This window comes from Octopus bimaculoides, chromosome 30 (assembly GCF_046866305.1).
Source record: "Octopus bimaculoides isolate indiv1 chromosome 30, ASM4686630v1, whole genome shotgun sequence".
NCBI classification, from domain to species: domain Eukaryota; kingdom Metazoa; phylum Mollusca; class Cephalopoda; order Octopoda; family Octopodidae; genus Octopus; species Octopus bimaculoides.
In genome coordinates, this window is record NC_142957.1 from 5,706,604 (window position 1) to 5,722,402 (window position 15,799).

At 34.5% G+C, this 15,799-nt stretch overlaps 1 protein-coding gene across 12 annotated transcripts in view; it reads left to right on the top strand.

Annotated features, from left to right (window-relative positions):
• Positions 1–15,799, top strand: part of LOC106880308 (RNA-binding protein 39) — a 136,017-nt gene that overhangs the window by 16,453 nt on the left and 103,765 nt on the right. For all 12 annotated transcript variants that reach the window (XM_089346306.1, XM_089346311.1, XM_089346316.1 and 9 more), the window contains exon 2: positions 1,689–1,768. In XM_089346306.1, the coding sequence (XP_089202432.1) occupies positions 1,715–1,768 (54 nt within the window). In that variant the 5' untranslated portion in view covers positions 1,689–1,714. The remainder of the gene's footprint in view (positions 1–1,688; positions 1,769–15,799) is intronic.

Below are 15,799 nucleotides of genomic sequence, written 5' to 3' on the forward strand. Positions count from 1 at the left end.
TAACCACTTTTAATTGACAATTTATTTTTAAATCGTTGTAATATTGATTACTTTTTCCACAAAATTTATTGTTGGCAACAGTAGATGTTTACATATCTGTAGGGTTTGTTTTCCTGTAAAATCCCATGAATATGGAGAAGTTCATTGCCAGATGACACCAGTTTTGCCAACAGCTTATTTTTTAGCTGTTGCTGTTGTTTCTGTAGTTCATCATCATTAATTTAACCTTAGGAAAGTTTTATTATTTATGTTTAAATACACTGCTTTGGATTCAATTATTAAAGCTGGTATTTGTAGCATATGTTCATGCTGATATATAACATGACATTTTGATGGTTTAAATTTAGATTACTTTAAACCAGGAAGTTTGTATTTTAGAAGCAGGGTTAGGCTCAGGTGAGTTGGAATCAAAAAAGTTAAAGGGACTAGCTGTAGTCTCAAGCAAGGTGGTATTAAATGAAACTTAGTAGTTTTATTATACAGCTTTTCCCCTTACCATCCCTAACAACAAACATTTCTGTGGTTGGATATGTTTTTGTGGCTGATTGCAAAAACAGTGGTTTGTTTTTATGCAGACATTTTCAAGACAGTCGGTTAACATGCACAGTGGACTTTCTACATTTTCTACCTACAAGTTCTTATAAGGCATTGGTCAGTCTCAGGCAAAACAGAAGGCCCCTCTTCACACTGCAATAGAAACACCTGAAACCATGTGGTTGTGATTATGGTTATGATTATTAACACTTATTTTGCTAATGAAATTTTGCCTGCCATTAGTATCATTTGATGTCTGTTTTATGTTGGGTTGGACTAGTCTTCTCCAAGTAAGGCATCTCTCCACTTGTTGCTGTCTTTTCTGACCTCCTTTGTGGAGTTCAGCATCTTTAAGTCAGTCAGCTTTCCCCACTTCTTTGGTTTTCCTCTTTGCTTTTGTCCCCCCCCCCTTTTTTTTTTCTGTATTGGCCAGCTGTCATATATATATTACATGTCTGTTACCAGCACATCTAATTTCTTTTGTGTGTGTGTGTTCCAATGAATTTTGAACTCTGTCTGAACGAAATACTGCAAAGTGACTAGCTTGAATTGTGCCAAAGGTTGTTGTAATTGTAGACCCACCCATCCAATAATTTGAATTTAAAAATAATTATAAATGAGGCGAATAAAATGACTGAAATAGGATTCAACTTTCTTTTTTAATATTTCTATTGAATAACATAGCTTTTATTTTACTTAATGTTGAAAATAAGGAATTCAGTAAAATAACCTTGTCATTATTAAGTTGGTGTTTGGAACATATTTTAACATGAAATTTTGGAAGGTGTATTTTTCTTTAATTTGTATCACTTTAAAAACAGGAACTTTATATCTTAAAACCAAGGTGTCAAAAAGTTTATGATATGTAATAGAAGGATTTGGAAACTGTCATATGGCTAAAATATTTCTATTTGAACAGAAATTAACATGAAATTTTCAGTTCACTTTAAAATTGGAATTTTACTTCATAGAAGTAGAGTCAGTATTAGGTGATGGTGATTAATTTTGGGGAAAACAATTTAGTTAGAAATCTTATAATTCTGCCATTGCTCCCCATCTTCTTTCTCCCCACCCCTCTCACCTCTTTCTGTCTCATATGCCAACTTTATTGTTAGAAATCTTAACTAATTTCTGTTTTTTCTTTTCTATTTCAGCTTGAAAAATATTGCAATAAGCAGTGATGGCCGACGATTTTGATGTTGAAGCTATGCTGGAAGCTCCTTATAGGAAAGAAGTAAGCATAATAATAATAATAATAATATCAAAGTAACGTTATATGTTAAAGCATACAGCTTGATGGCAGAAACTTAAAACTACTTAAACAACAGGATATCCTTTCAAATAATGTCACAATTTTATTTTTTTATTAAGTAAATGTGTGCTCCAAAATCTACCTACCCAGCCTATAACGTATACATACACATGCACACCCATGAAGTTTGTCATTGAAAAATTAAAATTCGACCTTCTTATCAGATGGTGGTGAGGGTTGGGTGGAAGTTGGTAGGGTCAGTATTGAATGTTCTGCACTACTTAACATTTTAATGATTTACTGGTCCAAATATCTCGGTTTTATGATGTGCAACTAGTAACTTAAGCCTATTCATTTTATAGTTTCCCTCTGCCCCACTAACTTTGAGGTCCCTTTATTTAGCATGTGTTGATAGTGTTTTTGTTGAGAGATCTTGTGATGACTCCCTTGGCTCAATTATTCATTGGTCTCTGTCACCTCATTCTGGGTGGATTTCAGCCCAGCTGTAGTAAATTACAAAATAACACAGTTGCTTGTTACCCAATAATAATCTGCTGTTGTTTACAGCTGTGAACTGTACCTCCTTAGGGTACTTGTTTACAATTAGATAAACTTAAATTCAAATTACGACAAACGTAAATAAACAAACGAAGTTTGCTTTTAGAAGCGTTGAGATGTCTTAGAAAGTTAAAGAAGTGATTTTAAATTCTCAATTGCAGAATAATGCTAATAATATAGCCTGAACAGGATAAACTACCCCTATTTTGCAGAGAAAAGTATAGATGGCTAGCTGTGGACACGAACTCGCATCCCCGTGATTACGTGTCACGATGCTTTGACCGATTAAGCTAAACTACCCACTACAAATTCCTCTGCAAATTTAAGCTATATAAATCTCGCTTTATGAGACGCTCTCATATGTTAAATTCAAATTACGACAAACATAAATAAACAAACGAAGTTTGCTTTTAGAAGCGTTGAGATGTCTTAGAAACTTAATTGTTGAATATTAGGGTATCTTTGCAGTGAATACTGTTGGTGTTGGAACACGATCTGTAGACATTCTTTGACTAATAAACCTGCAGTACACTAGGCTAGCATACCATTTGAACTAGGAATTCTTTAAAAATGTTCAGTCACACTTGAAGTTGTTTGTGTATGATAGTAGGATGTACTTAGTGTCTTAGTTGAACCTACAAGATCCATACATACATATACACTAGTTATAACTGTCTAAATGTCTTTATATTTACCAACTTCCTCTATTAATTTGCCAAAACTTTGAAATACTTTGGTCCTGTTTGAATATTTGTTGATAAAAAAAAAAAATCAATATCTGAGAATAATAGTTTTCCTCACTAGCTCCCTCTTCCACTCCAATGTTACCTCTGTTGATTGCTATCCTCTGAGCAATAGCCATGTATTAGTATTTCACATTTCAATTCTCAGATTCTAGATGTTCGTGCTTACTGAAAATATTAAATATCTGTTTGTGTGTGTGTATGTATGTATGTATGTATAAAATCTCTTACTATACTCAATATTATATCATTGATATGAACATTAATGTCATAATAGTGCTCTAAATACATTGAGATAGAAATAATTAAAATATGTATGCAGTTGAACACCTAAAGAGCTTCTTTTTTTTTATCCCTAGTACTCTGGATAATATTCTGAAAGTGTTACGGCACACTATCAGCTTTTGTTATATAAATATAAAGATTCCCCTTTGGTATTAATACTGCTTGTGTCACTATTTTTCTTTCTAATAAGCCTGTTGGCCTTTGGCAATGTCAGTGCCTAAAAAAATACTGAAGTTCTATAGTTGACACTGAGATTCAGCTGTTATACAAACCACTGCTGAAGAGACTAGGTAGGCTGAAATCACATGATCTGGCAGTTCTGATGTGTGTAACAGATGATTCTTGTCTGCCAATGATATAAATATAAGTGCTTTTATGCACCAGGTGTCCAAGAGAAGTCTTCTCAGGGTAAACAATGCAGTATTTGGTGTTCTAACAAAATATCCACATAAAGTTGGATATCAAAATTGCCTTTTGGCATTAATACTGCTTCTGTCACTATTAATTACTGTATTACAATTGTTTTAAATCAGATGTGCACACCCATTGCATTTAGCTATAAAGGAATATGCATGCTCTAATGTAGTGGTTCCCCACCTTTTCACTATCAAGGACCCCTTTTATTTAAATGAGTTTTCCCATGGACCCCAGGATATTAAAAGGTCCGTCAGCTTAACATGTTCACGGACCCCCAGTACTACTTTTGTGGACCACAGGTTGGAAACCCCTGCTCTAATGTATGTGGGGCATTTGGACAAGTTTTCTAAATGTTCTGATATTTCTGACTTCTCTCAAAAGTTGGTGGCATACTTGCAGGCCATACAGAGCATCCATGACCTGCTAGAAATGTTATTTTTAGCAGGTTGTGTACTCTATAGAAATCTTCTCCGAGCATATGGTGGTTATAGTTATATTTATCTTCAAGGTCTGCCTTGACTGATCAGATGATGAGACTAATTTTTAATGAGAGTGTGAGGTAGGTCTGTCATGAGTCCTAGGACCCATAGGGCTGGAGTTTAACCAGGTTTCCATAATGTAAAAAGGTGTTTGAAATTACTAAACTCTCCCACTGAATGGGACACTGGTTTGTTGTAGAGTCAACTTCCCAGCTATTACTGGAACTCATTTACAACTGAGTGGACTGGAGCAACATGAAATGAAGTGCTTTGCTCAAGAACACAATGCATTATTCGAGAATTGAACCACAATCTTATGATCATGAGTGCAATACCTTAACCACTGGGTCATGCACTTTCACAACAAGAGTGTGGGTGAGATGTAAAGGAAATTTGGTTGCTACTTCTAGCTAGTCAGAGAACCATGTAATGGATTGGGTTAACTGATGAGTGGCCATGGTTTTTGAGAATTCAGTGAATTTATGTGTGATAGCAAACAGTTGGGATCCAAGACATGTGCCATCATACCATTGTCTGATTTGTTCCACCCTGATCACTCAACCATAAGGTTAACTAAATTTATATACATTATTGCTTATCTTTTTTTGTGCCTTTTAGAGCCAGACACCATAATGTATACTTAGGTCTCTTAACATGTATACTTGTAGTTCGTTATGTTGTTTGAGTGGATTCAGCTAAATGATTGTTTTTCTGGATGAACATAAATGGTTTCTGACACAGGTAGATTCCTCTGTTGCATTGTAGGTGAATATCTTCTATAGCCTCATCATCATCATCGTTTAACGTCCGCTTTCCATGCTAGCATGGGTTAGATGATTTGACTGAGGACTGGTGAAACTGGATGGCAACACCAGGCTCCAATCTGATTTGGCAGAGTTTCTACAGCTGGATGCCCTTCCTAACGCCAACCACTCAGAGAGTGTAGTGGGTGCTTTTACGTGTCACCCGCACGAAGGCCAGTCAGGCGGTACTGGCAACGGCCACACTCAAAATGGTGTATTTTATGTGCCACCCGCACAAGAGCCAGTCCAGGGGCACTGGCAACAACCTCGCTCGAAAGTCCTTACACATGCCGCGGGCACAAGTGCCAGAAAGGTGATGCTGGGCACAGGTGACATCACAATTTCGCTTTCGCTTGCCCCAATAAGTCTTCGCAAGCTGAGTTTCGTGTCTAATGAAGGAGACGATGTTGGCATGGGTGCCAGTCGTCAAATTTAACTCGATTTCGATTTCACTTGCCTCAACAGGTCTTCGCAAGTGGAGTTTAGTGTCCAAGTAGGTGAATATCTTCTATAGCCTCAGGCTGACAAATATCATGTGCATGAAATTTAGTGAACAAAGGCTAATGTGGAAGTGTTTTGTGTATGATTTTAGTCTTTGGACCATGCACATGTACATACACACAGGCCTGAAACCTGTCTTTGTTTAAATATAGACACACCTTAATTAAATATTCAAATGACTGCAGTTACATTTTAACTGTATACAGCTTGTCTATTAATTAATGAATACTAGCAGGATCTGTGAAAATTCTACAGTGCAAGTCTATATTTGAAAATATGTTATTGTACAAGCAAAGAATTTCAAAAAGTTGTTCTGATATCCTGCCCTTTAATCAAAACTGTACTTTAAAATATAACTGAAATAGACTTAAAAGGTATTGATTATTTTCCTTCTTTTAATATTTTGACAGATATTATGTACTTTTTAGTTTAAGGAAATAAAAGCTGAATTAAATTGATAAAACTTATTTGTATATTTGTATAGACACACACACACACACACACACACACACACAGTTTTCGCTGCCCACCCAACACCAAAGCTCAGTTATTTACCAATTGAGATTATTTTCCTTTCTTTTCAGTTCAGTTCAGCTACATATCTACTTGTGTATTTATTAATGTATGTCTCTATCTGTTGACATATCTGTAGACTCACCTGTGTGCTTACCTGTCTATCAAAAGAAAATGTAGATATGATAGTTATCTAACTAGCTCGTCAACTATCCTATCTGCATTCTCTTCTGTATTTGTCTACTCTCATAATACCAATAAATATTTAAACTAAATAACACCAAAAAAAAAAAAAAAAAAAAGAAATGGTTACACCTCAGCATTTGGTTAGGAACATGTAAAAGATAAATTTGTAACATCCACAGCTATTGGCTAAAGTTATTTCACTTTAACTATTTATCAATATATCTTGTGTGTGCGTAAATTAATAAATTTTCATGACATTGTTTTGCTATGTTAGACATTTTGACTGTACCTGCAATTTGAACACACAAATGTAGAATAATGGAAACCTTCTCTTCTGTTTGTTTCTCTGTCTCAGTTTCCCCCCTCTCTCTCATACACACACACACACACACACACACACACACACACACACACACACACACACACGTGTCCTTCTTTACATCAACATTGTTATATGTATAGCATTATTGTCATTTTATGTCTGCTTTACTTGCTTGTTATGAATTGCCTTATTCAAAGTTAGTGGGAGTCATTTTGCCTTAACCGATGTTATCCAAGGGAGCGGTAAAGGCTGATACAGCTTGGCACCAGTGATGTCGCAACTCATTTCTACAGCTGAATGAACAAGAGCAATGTGAAATAAAATGTCTTGCTCGAGAACACAGCCCAGTCCAGGAATTGAACTCACTACCTCATGATTGTGAGCCTGACACTCTAACCACTGAGCCATGCATCTTCACCCATTATACTAAGCCCACTTTATTTTCCTATTTTATCTGCCTTGAGCCCTATAGACCCATAAAGTTGGAACTTATTCAAGTTTACTGTGTTTAGGTTGAGTGTATAAGACTTTCCCTCAAACAGGACACTAGGCCTTCACAGGATTAAGTCCTTGGTGCCACTGGTACTCATTATCAGCTGAGTATAATAGTGTGTAATGAAGTGTCTTTGTTAAGTACACAATGCACCATCTTTCCAAGAATTGAACTCTTAACCTAATGATTGCGAGTTCAACACCCAAACTAGTAGGCCATACATTTTCATATTTTCTCTAGATAGCTTAAAATTAGAACTTATCATGGAAAAGCAAACAGCAGCTAAATTCATTTTCACATATATTACAGCTTAGTTTTCAATACAAAATAATAAATGCATAACAGTTACTATTTGTGTGTATTTCAGAATATTCCAGCCTCTGTTACAAATGCAGGAGGACAATGGGGATTTTTTTTGTTTTAAACTGCATTGGGTTTATGTTTATGAATCTTTTACATACATACATACATTTATATATATATATATATGAGAGAGAAAGAGAGAGAAATAATATATGTATGTGCATTAATATCCAGATCATTTTAAATTGTTGAGTTGCTTGTGAGATCTTTGTAACCCTTTTGTTAACACATTTCTGTTGAAAAACAACCTTTGTTTCAATTAATTTTGGAACTAATGACAAATTTAGTAGACTATGCCATTGTTAAACTGGTATTGAAATTTTGATAGACAATTTTAGATCACTTTTAAATAAGGAATTTATAGAACAAAGGGCAGTTGTGTGTAGGTTAACATCAAAAGGATTAAATTGTTTTCAATGGAATCTAACCCGAGATAGTGTTGTTTAGTCCCAGATCAGCATGAATTAGTAGTAATGTTGGTGAATGGCATTCTAACTGTGATATCCCATTCATTTTTGTATATCTACAACTATGTCTGCTATTTCTGGCAAGTTGAGTGATCACACAATGACTCTTGTTGAATTGTAATCTGTTTATTATAAAAAAAAAAAAAAAAATTTTTTAAATGCTATGGAAGGAGCAAAATGATATAATTGTTGGTGTTTCTGAAGTTACATTAACATGATTATACATAGAGTATGTCAACATAATGTATGTAACCTAGATAGTGTGTGTACACATACACAACTTTTTCTAACCAACAACTTTTTTTCCCTCCTTCACTCGCCCTCTTCTACCTAGCTCCCACCACCATCATAATCCAGGGCTTGCCATGTAAATATACAGAAACCTGTAGTCACATGTGGTAGGCGTGATGGGGGGTAAACTAAACCCTTGAGGGTGTCACTTCAACATGGCCACAGTCCAGTGACTGAAACCAGTAAAAGAATAATCTCTCAAACATACATTGTTTTTCAGGGATGTAATGAACTTATATTGTTGACCCTTAGAAGGAGAAAAAAAATAAAATCTTAACTGTATCAGTGTTGGAACTTCCAAGTGGGATATAAAATACTGCAAAGAATTAATTTCGTTTGTTTGTTGTATGATTTTGCTGGGTTGGATGTCGAGTAAGTTTTAATGGAAGCCAGTCTTTTTTTTATATATTTTATTATGGCTAAGAGGGCTTTCAAGATTGATGAGAAGAAGGGAATTGTTCATGGGAGGAAGGGCGGATCTTTTTTAAAACGGGGGCCACATTTTTCATTAATGTTTTACGTAGTGTTTTTGGTACTGAAAGACTTTCAAACTTCGTATACTTATCTATTTTGTGTTATAGAACAGAAAAATATTTTTGTATTCAAATTTATTTCATGTAAAAAATTGTCTTACTTCGATAATTTCAACCAATCACTGACAAGTATTCAGTTGTTTACATTTACTCCTTGGCTGATTAAGCGATGTAAAGCGTATTTAATCTCCATACCTTCGTTTTATTTGCTTTTTTCATTTTAAATTTGCTTTAACCCTAACCCTAACCCTAGAGTTAGGGTTAGGGTTAATTGTTTCAGAATCGTTTGTTTATGTAGTCGGCACTTAATGTATATCGGCTGAATGGACGTCAGTGATTGATTGAAATTACAGAAATACGACAACTTTAACATGGAATAATTTATGGATTTCTTTTTTTTTTAAGAAGACTAAGAGAAAAAGATGTTTTATATGACACATTCTACCAGTGTTCCAAGTTTCAAAGTGTTTCGTTAATGAAAAATGTGGCCCCCGTTTTAAAAAAGATCCGGAAGGACAGTACCAGTAGCCCTTTTCAAGGCCTCAAAAACTGATGGGAGGAAGGAAGTTATCAAACTGGAGATCTGGCATGAATGCATGCAAAATATTGGACAGTGTTACAAGTACCAAAGAGCCAGGTGGCAAGAAACTGTCTCTTTGACAGACTTCCATACAGTTTCCCTTTTACTAGATTTTACTCATTAGACTTTGGGCTTTGCAGGAGATAGTTGCTGTGGAAGCAAACCTAAAGCTACATAGTTATAAAGCGAACAACTTAAATATACTTGAATTTATCCCAGTGTTCCCTCACGATCACCCACTCTTTTTTGTTTTGTTTTTGTATACCTTGTCTGTTGAGGACTACATCTATATTCTTCCCCATTTTTGAAAGATGGCAGGGTGTGTTTTGGGATATTTAGCTGTTATTTATAGCAGGTTGATGAACTGCTGTTACAGTCTTTCATTGAGTTAGTAATTAAGTAGACATCAGTGGTTCCCAAAGTGGATGGTACTTCCCCGCCCCTGGGGGTAGTGAACAGATTGGAGTGGGTTGAGTTGAAGAAAAGTGGAGTGATAATGGGGGTGGCCAAAAGGGGGCGATGGATGTAACAACAACAAAATAATGGGTTAATTAGGTTATTTTATTTGTGAAAAACAGTTGAATTTGCTGTGTCTGTGGTTGTCAGTGTGGGAGTGGATGTTCTCTAGGAATGTGTCTCGGGTGCTAAGGAGGAAGCAGCTTGTAAAAGTTTGGGAACCATTAGTATATATCTCTTAACCATATAATTTGTTAATTCTCCCCTTCTCATTCTATACAAAGATGATAGTTAAACCTGACTCTGGTAAGGAATTTGAAACGGATAAAATTAAAAAGATACTAAAAGTGCATTTTAATCTTCTGTGTTCTCTTGGCCATCTTCACTGTTGTAGACTAATTAATAATGATAATGATGATAATAATGATAATAATAAATACAGTGACTGAAGTTCAAGTAATTTTTAATTCTTTTTTCAGATGTTATTCAACGTTGGAGTGTAGTTAATACTGCGAGTGATGATATTCACATACACAGCTCTTTACCACCAACTGCTTACTGTTTTTGTTTGAAATTGCCCCATTCCCTTTTTTTTTTTTATCTATTTGTGTTCCTGTTTGTTTTCTATTCATTCAGATGACCCCCCCCCCCATGTAATCCCATTGTTACATACATGCATTCACACATGCAATCTATTTGCTTGTTTTAAACAATTTGGTTTAATTATATATATATATATATATATATATATATATATATATATATATATATATATATATATATATATATAAAATGTACACACACACACACACACACACACACATATATTTATATATATATATATATATATAGTAATTAATGATAATGTGCTTTTGAAACAAAAATAAACAAAACTATAAAATAAAGAGACATAGAACTGTACCTTTTCAATTGAGGACCATTAGCTGCCAACCCAACCCTTTATTTTGGAACCATTAACCCCAGCTCTTCTGCCTCTCTCTCCTTTGTTCCTTCCATTTCACAAGTTGTTCAGTTTCTCTAATTTTGCAGATGCAGGTAAAACAAAAAAAGGTAAGTATGTTACTAATAGCCAATCTGATATATTTGTTCCAATTATTTCTTAGCAGTTCTCTCTATTCACTGTCAAAGTTCTGCTTCTGCTTTGAGCAGGGCTGGTATCATAACCAATGAGGTATATCCGAGCTGTGCTTATTGCGATTAGTTACAGATGTTGACATTTGTGCTGTAGGAGGTGTCTATTTATCCACTTCTTTCTTGATGTAATTGTCTTTAAATGTGTTACACTACAATCTGAAGTTGATAAATTAAGCTTTATTATTTTGTCTTCAGAGTGAAGTCTTTGAAGAAAATTCTATCCTAGAATATAGTAAAAGTTAATTTGTTAGTTAAGTTTTAGCAGTTCTTATCTAGTTGGGAATGGTTGGTTTGTACAGATTTACCTTCAAGATAGAAACTTGTTACTTGTAACTTTGCAGTCTTTATCTTGCTTTTGGTTGTTTTAAATAGGTTATCCATGTTGGATATCTTTGTCACTGTTATCTCCAGTATTGAGTTTCTGATAATTTTCTTCACATTGGATTTGATTCTATATCTTTTTTTTTTTTTTATTATGTCTTATTTTCCATAGTTTCTCTTTTGATGTGATCTTAATGTAAATTTGAAATTTTTGTTATATTTCCTATCTGCTTCTGCTGTTAACTGTTTTTTTTTTTTTTGTTGTAAAACATTTTGTGTATATATGTATAAAGGAAACCGAAAGTCTTGCTACTGTTTAATATATTTGTGTGTATTAAGTGGTAGCATGACCTTTTGGACTGTTCAGTCTATATATATGTGTGTGTGTGTATGGATACAGACATTCAGCAGCTGGATTTAGTTACTTCGGTACAATTTTAGTGGAGTAGGGAGTCCAATTGATCCAACAACTGGAGTATTCTTTGTTGAAACTACTGGAGATCCATTTTGTGTGTTTGTTTATACACACACACACATATAGACATGGCTGTGTGGTAAAAAGTTTCCTTCCCAATCACACAGCTTCAGGTTTAGTTCCACTGTGTGGTGCCTTGGGTATGTGCCTATGTACCTTCTATAGCTCCAAGCCAACCAAAGATCTATGTGGTCTTGGTAGAGGGAAACTGAAAAGAATCTATCGTGTGTGTGTGTGTGTGTATGTATGTATGTATGTATATATATATATATATAATATATCTGTTGGCGTGTGCACGTTTGTGCATGTTACTATCTCTTTGACTTGACGTTGTATGATAGTTGTAAACAAGTATTACTGTCATACAAATGGTGCCCTTTATTTTCAATCTTCTTGAAAAACCTGTCTGGCCATGAAGAAATATTACTGTAGTTGGAAACAGGTGAGGGTTAGTAACAGGAAAGGTAGCTAGTCATAGAAAATCCACATCAATAAATTCTGTCCAACCAAGATGATCCTGGAAAAGTGGATGTTAAAATGATGGTGATAGACATTCTATTTCCATTTATCTGTTGCTGAACCACTGTAAGATGAAGTATCAGCTAGCCATTGCTGGTTAATCTATGTTGGTTGTTAGGCCTGTTTGTTCATGCTGGCTGGTCAGAACATTAGTCCTGGCTGTTGACAACTTGGTGGAATTTGGACCTAGAACACGAAGAGCTGCAACAGTTATTGTTCAGGTAACTGGTCTACTGCTCTGTCAAACCACTTTATTTTTCAACTGTGAGTGAATAAAAGATCTCAGTGAGTATAGAATTAAGAACATAGAGAATTGGAATGAATATTTTAAGGTGAGCCGTCCAGTGCTCCTGAAGACTCTGTCCATTCCCTATCTTGTTTGTGTGTGTGGTTGAGGTTAAGAAATTTGCTTTGAGACCATGTGGTTTTGGGTTGTAACTTACTACATGGTACCTTGGGCATGTCTTCTCTTATAACACTAGACTAACCTATGCTTTGTAACTAAGTTTGGAAAATGGAAACTGTATGGAAGCTGCCAGCATGTGTATGTCTTTCTGTAACTTGTCTTATATTAACACCATTAGCCATTTGACACCTGGTGTTGATTTGTATAAGTCCTTGATACTGGAGTTGGACTTAAACTCTTTGAGGCCATACTCCAGCATGGCCATAGTCCAATAACTGAAAGCAGTAGAAATGTGTGTGTGTGTACTGGGCACAGGTGTGGCCAAGTGTTTTAAGAAGTTGGTTTTGTTGTCATTAGGTTCCAGATTTGATGTCAGTGTGACATCTTGGCAAGGGTTTCTCACCATAGTTTGTAGTGTATCCCTAGCAAAAATCTGTATGGAAGCTTGTCAGATGGACTATAATTGTAATTCATGGAGCCAGCCTCTGATTCCTCCATCTGATTTACTTCAAAGTCTTAAAATCCTGTGGAATACTTTGTCAGTTATAGACATGATAGTTAAGATGATGGAACTGTTGAAATAAATGTCATTTCTCTTATATACCCTTGTTTAATATTTATATTCCAGTAAAATGTGGCTTAAAATGTGACCATTTATTATGCTATGTATACTGAATGGTATGTTTTACCGGAATTTTTGCAACTTGGGGTTCAGTTCAACATTCCACTCTTATGTCCTTGTATTATCAAAGCAAGGACAGACACTATTATGAAAAAGAGTTGCATAATATCAAAATAAAGACAAAACCACATTTTGATATTTCAAATGTATTTAATACACTTGTTTCTGATAATTATGCAAGATAATCCTTACAGAATATTATCTTCTTCAGTCAAATATTTCAAAATATTTTGAAATATTTTACTGAAGAAGGTAGTATTATGTAAGTATTAACTTCTGTAACTACTAGAAACTTGTATTAAATGTATTCCAAATATCAACATATGGTTTATATATATATATATATATATATATATATAAACCTTCGCATTTAGCCTACTCAACTTGGAAGTCCTTGGTCGCTTTAGTATATATTAAATATAATTTTTCCTCTTCATAAGGTAGTTTTGTTTTTACTTGTTGTTGCTGTTTTTTTCACCCTCCCCCTTCAGTAAATTTTAGCGTCATAAATTCTAAAAGTCAAGATTTTCTACTTAAGATTTATCATCATAAACATCATTTAAATTGATTATCTATAAGATAATTTAAATATCCAGGATTTAATATTTTCTAATTGTCTTCTAAGCTATTTTTTAATGCTTTCATTTCAATCATTTTGCTTAAAGACCATATTAAAATATTTTGCTGTCTTGTGACAGTTTTTTTTTTTTATTTTTAGTTTTATTCCCTCCTCCCACCTTTTTTTGTGCGCATTCTATTATTGATAAACATTTACATTTCTTTTCATAGAATAATTGAATGAAACATGAATTCTGAAGTGACAGACCAAGGGAATTTCCAAATTGGTTTGATTAATTTATCTACTCAGTGTTCAGTAATATTTTAATCCTTGCTGTTTTTGCAATGCCAGCTCCGGCCATATTTCAATCTGAAACTGAATCTTACGTGCCTGCTCTCTCTCTTCATGTTGGGATTAAGAAACTGAATTGCAGAATTGATACCAGGAAAATAAATATGTTGAAAGCAAGCATTAGAGAGAAAATAAGATAAATCACTCAACAATCAAATGCTGGTTCCTTGATATTTAGTTAGTTTTTACTAATTAATTAATTCCCAGATATGATATCTAGAATTTGCCACTCTCTTGTGTGTGGTGCTAGCACCATCAGCAACAGAATGATGAAGTATTAGTGAAACACTAATGAAATATAATTATTCTGCTACATCTTGGTGTCTGACTGACCACCAGAATAAATCTGTTATTGGTTGTAGGCATGACTGGGAAAGAAGTTTTCCTTGGCAGCCACATCATTCTTGATTAGATCTCTCTGCTAGGTACTTTGGACTAGTGCCTTCTGTGGTCTTTGGATGATCAGCCACTACCTTGTAAGTGAAATTTTGCAGAGGGTAACTCTGTGAAAGTTGTGTTAGTTTGTGTGTGATTGATGCAGATATTGCTGTGTGGTTTACAACTTTTGGGTTCAGTCACCCTACAAAATACCTTGGGCAAATACCTTGTAGAACCTGAGTTGACCAAAGTCTTGGAAGATGTTAACTGAAAGATAGTTGTGTGTAAAATATGCACTCATATACACACATGTTGTCATATTGGCAGTGTTGTTCTCAGTTTTCCTGTCAAATTGTCTGCTTGCTTCATTCTTTTAAAGCCATGTAGAATAAGGAATTTCAACAGTTAAAGTAGAACAAGAAGAAGGTCTTCTACTCTAAAACAACACCTCAATAATATGTTCATCTAACCCATGCAAGCATGGAAAATGAAAGGCTGTGTGTGTGTGTGTGTTTATGCATGCATGCATGTTTCATGCATTTGTATAACTTTTGCTGATGTTGGTATACAATGGCAAGAAAATTGAAGTGATAATTTTTGACCCATGTTCCTTGAGATATTTGTTCTCTACAGAGACAGTAAATCATTGAATGGCTTGTCGGAAATATGTAACCAGTGGCATCATTGTTAACCACTTAATATAAAATAGGACTGTTGTCCAAACAGATCTAATTTGGTTGGTGGAGACATGTCTTAACAAAACTGACATGGGCCATTTGAAGAACAATCTGTTTCTTATTTAGCAGTCACTTAGGTCTAGTAGCTAATCTTTTGGCTATTTCTTCAATCTATTTTCATCTTTATTGTAGCACAGACTTGTTCTTGTGTGTAGTGTGTAAAAGAGATTTGTGAAGTGCACATGAGGTTAATAATCTGCAGAAATCTTACTGTTCTTATTAAATATTCTAGTCATTTCAAAAACTGTCTAGGAGCCAGCATGTTATAATATAACATAGCATACATGCATGTCTGCGTGTGTGTCTATATATGTATATATATATATATATATATATATATATATATATATATATATGCACACATACACGCATACATACATATATATATGTTTACAAATACACACACACACTCCCAACCACAAGCACTGATACAGGAGATT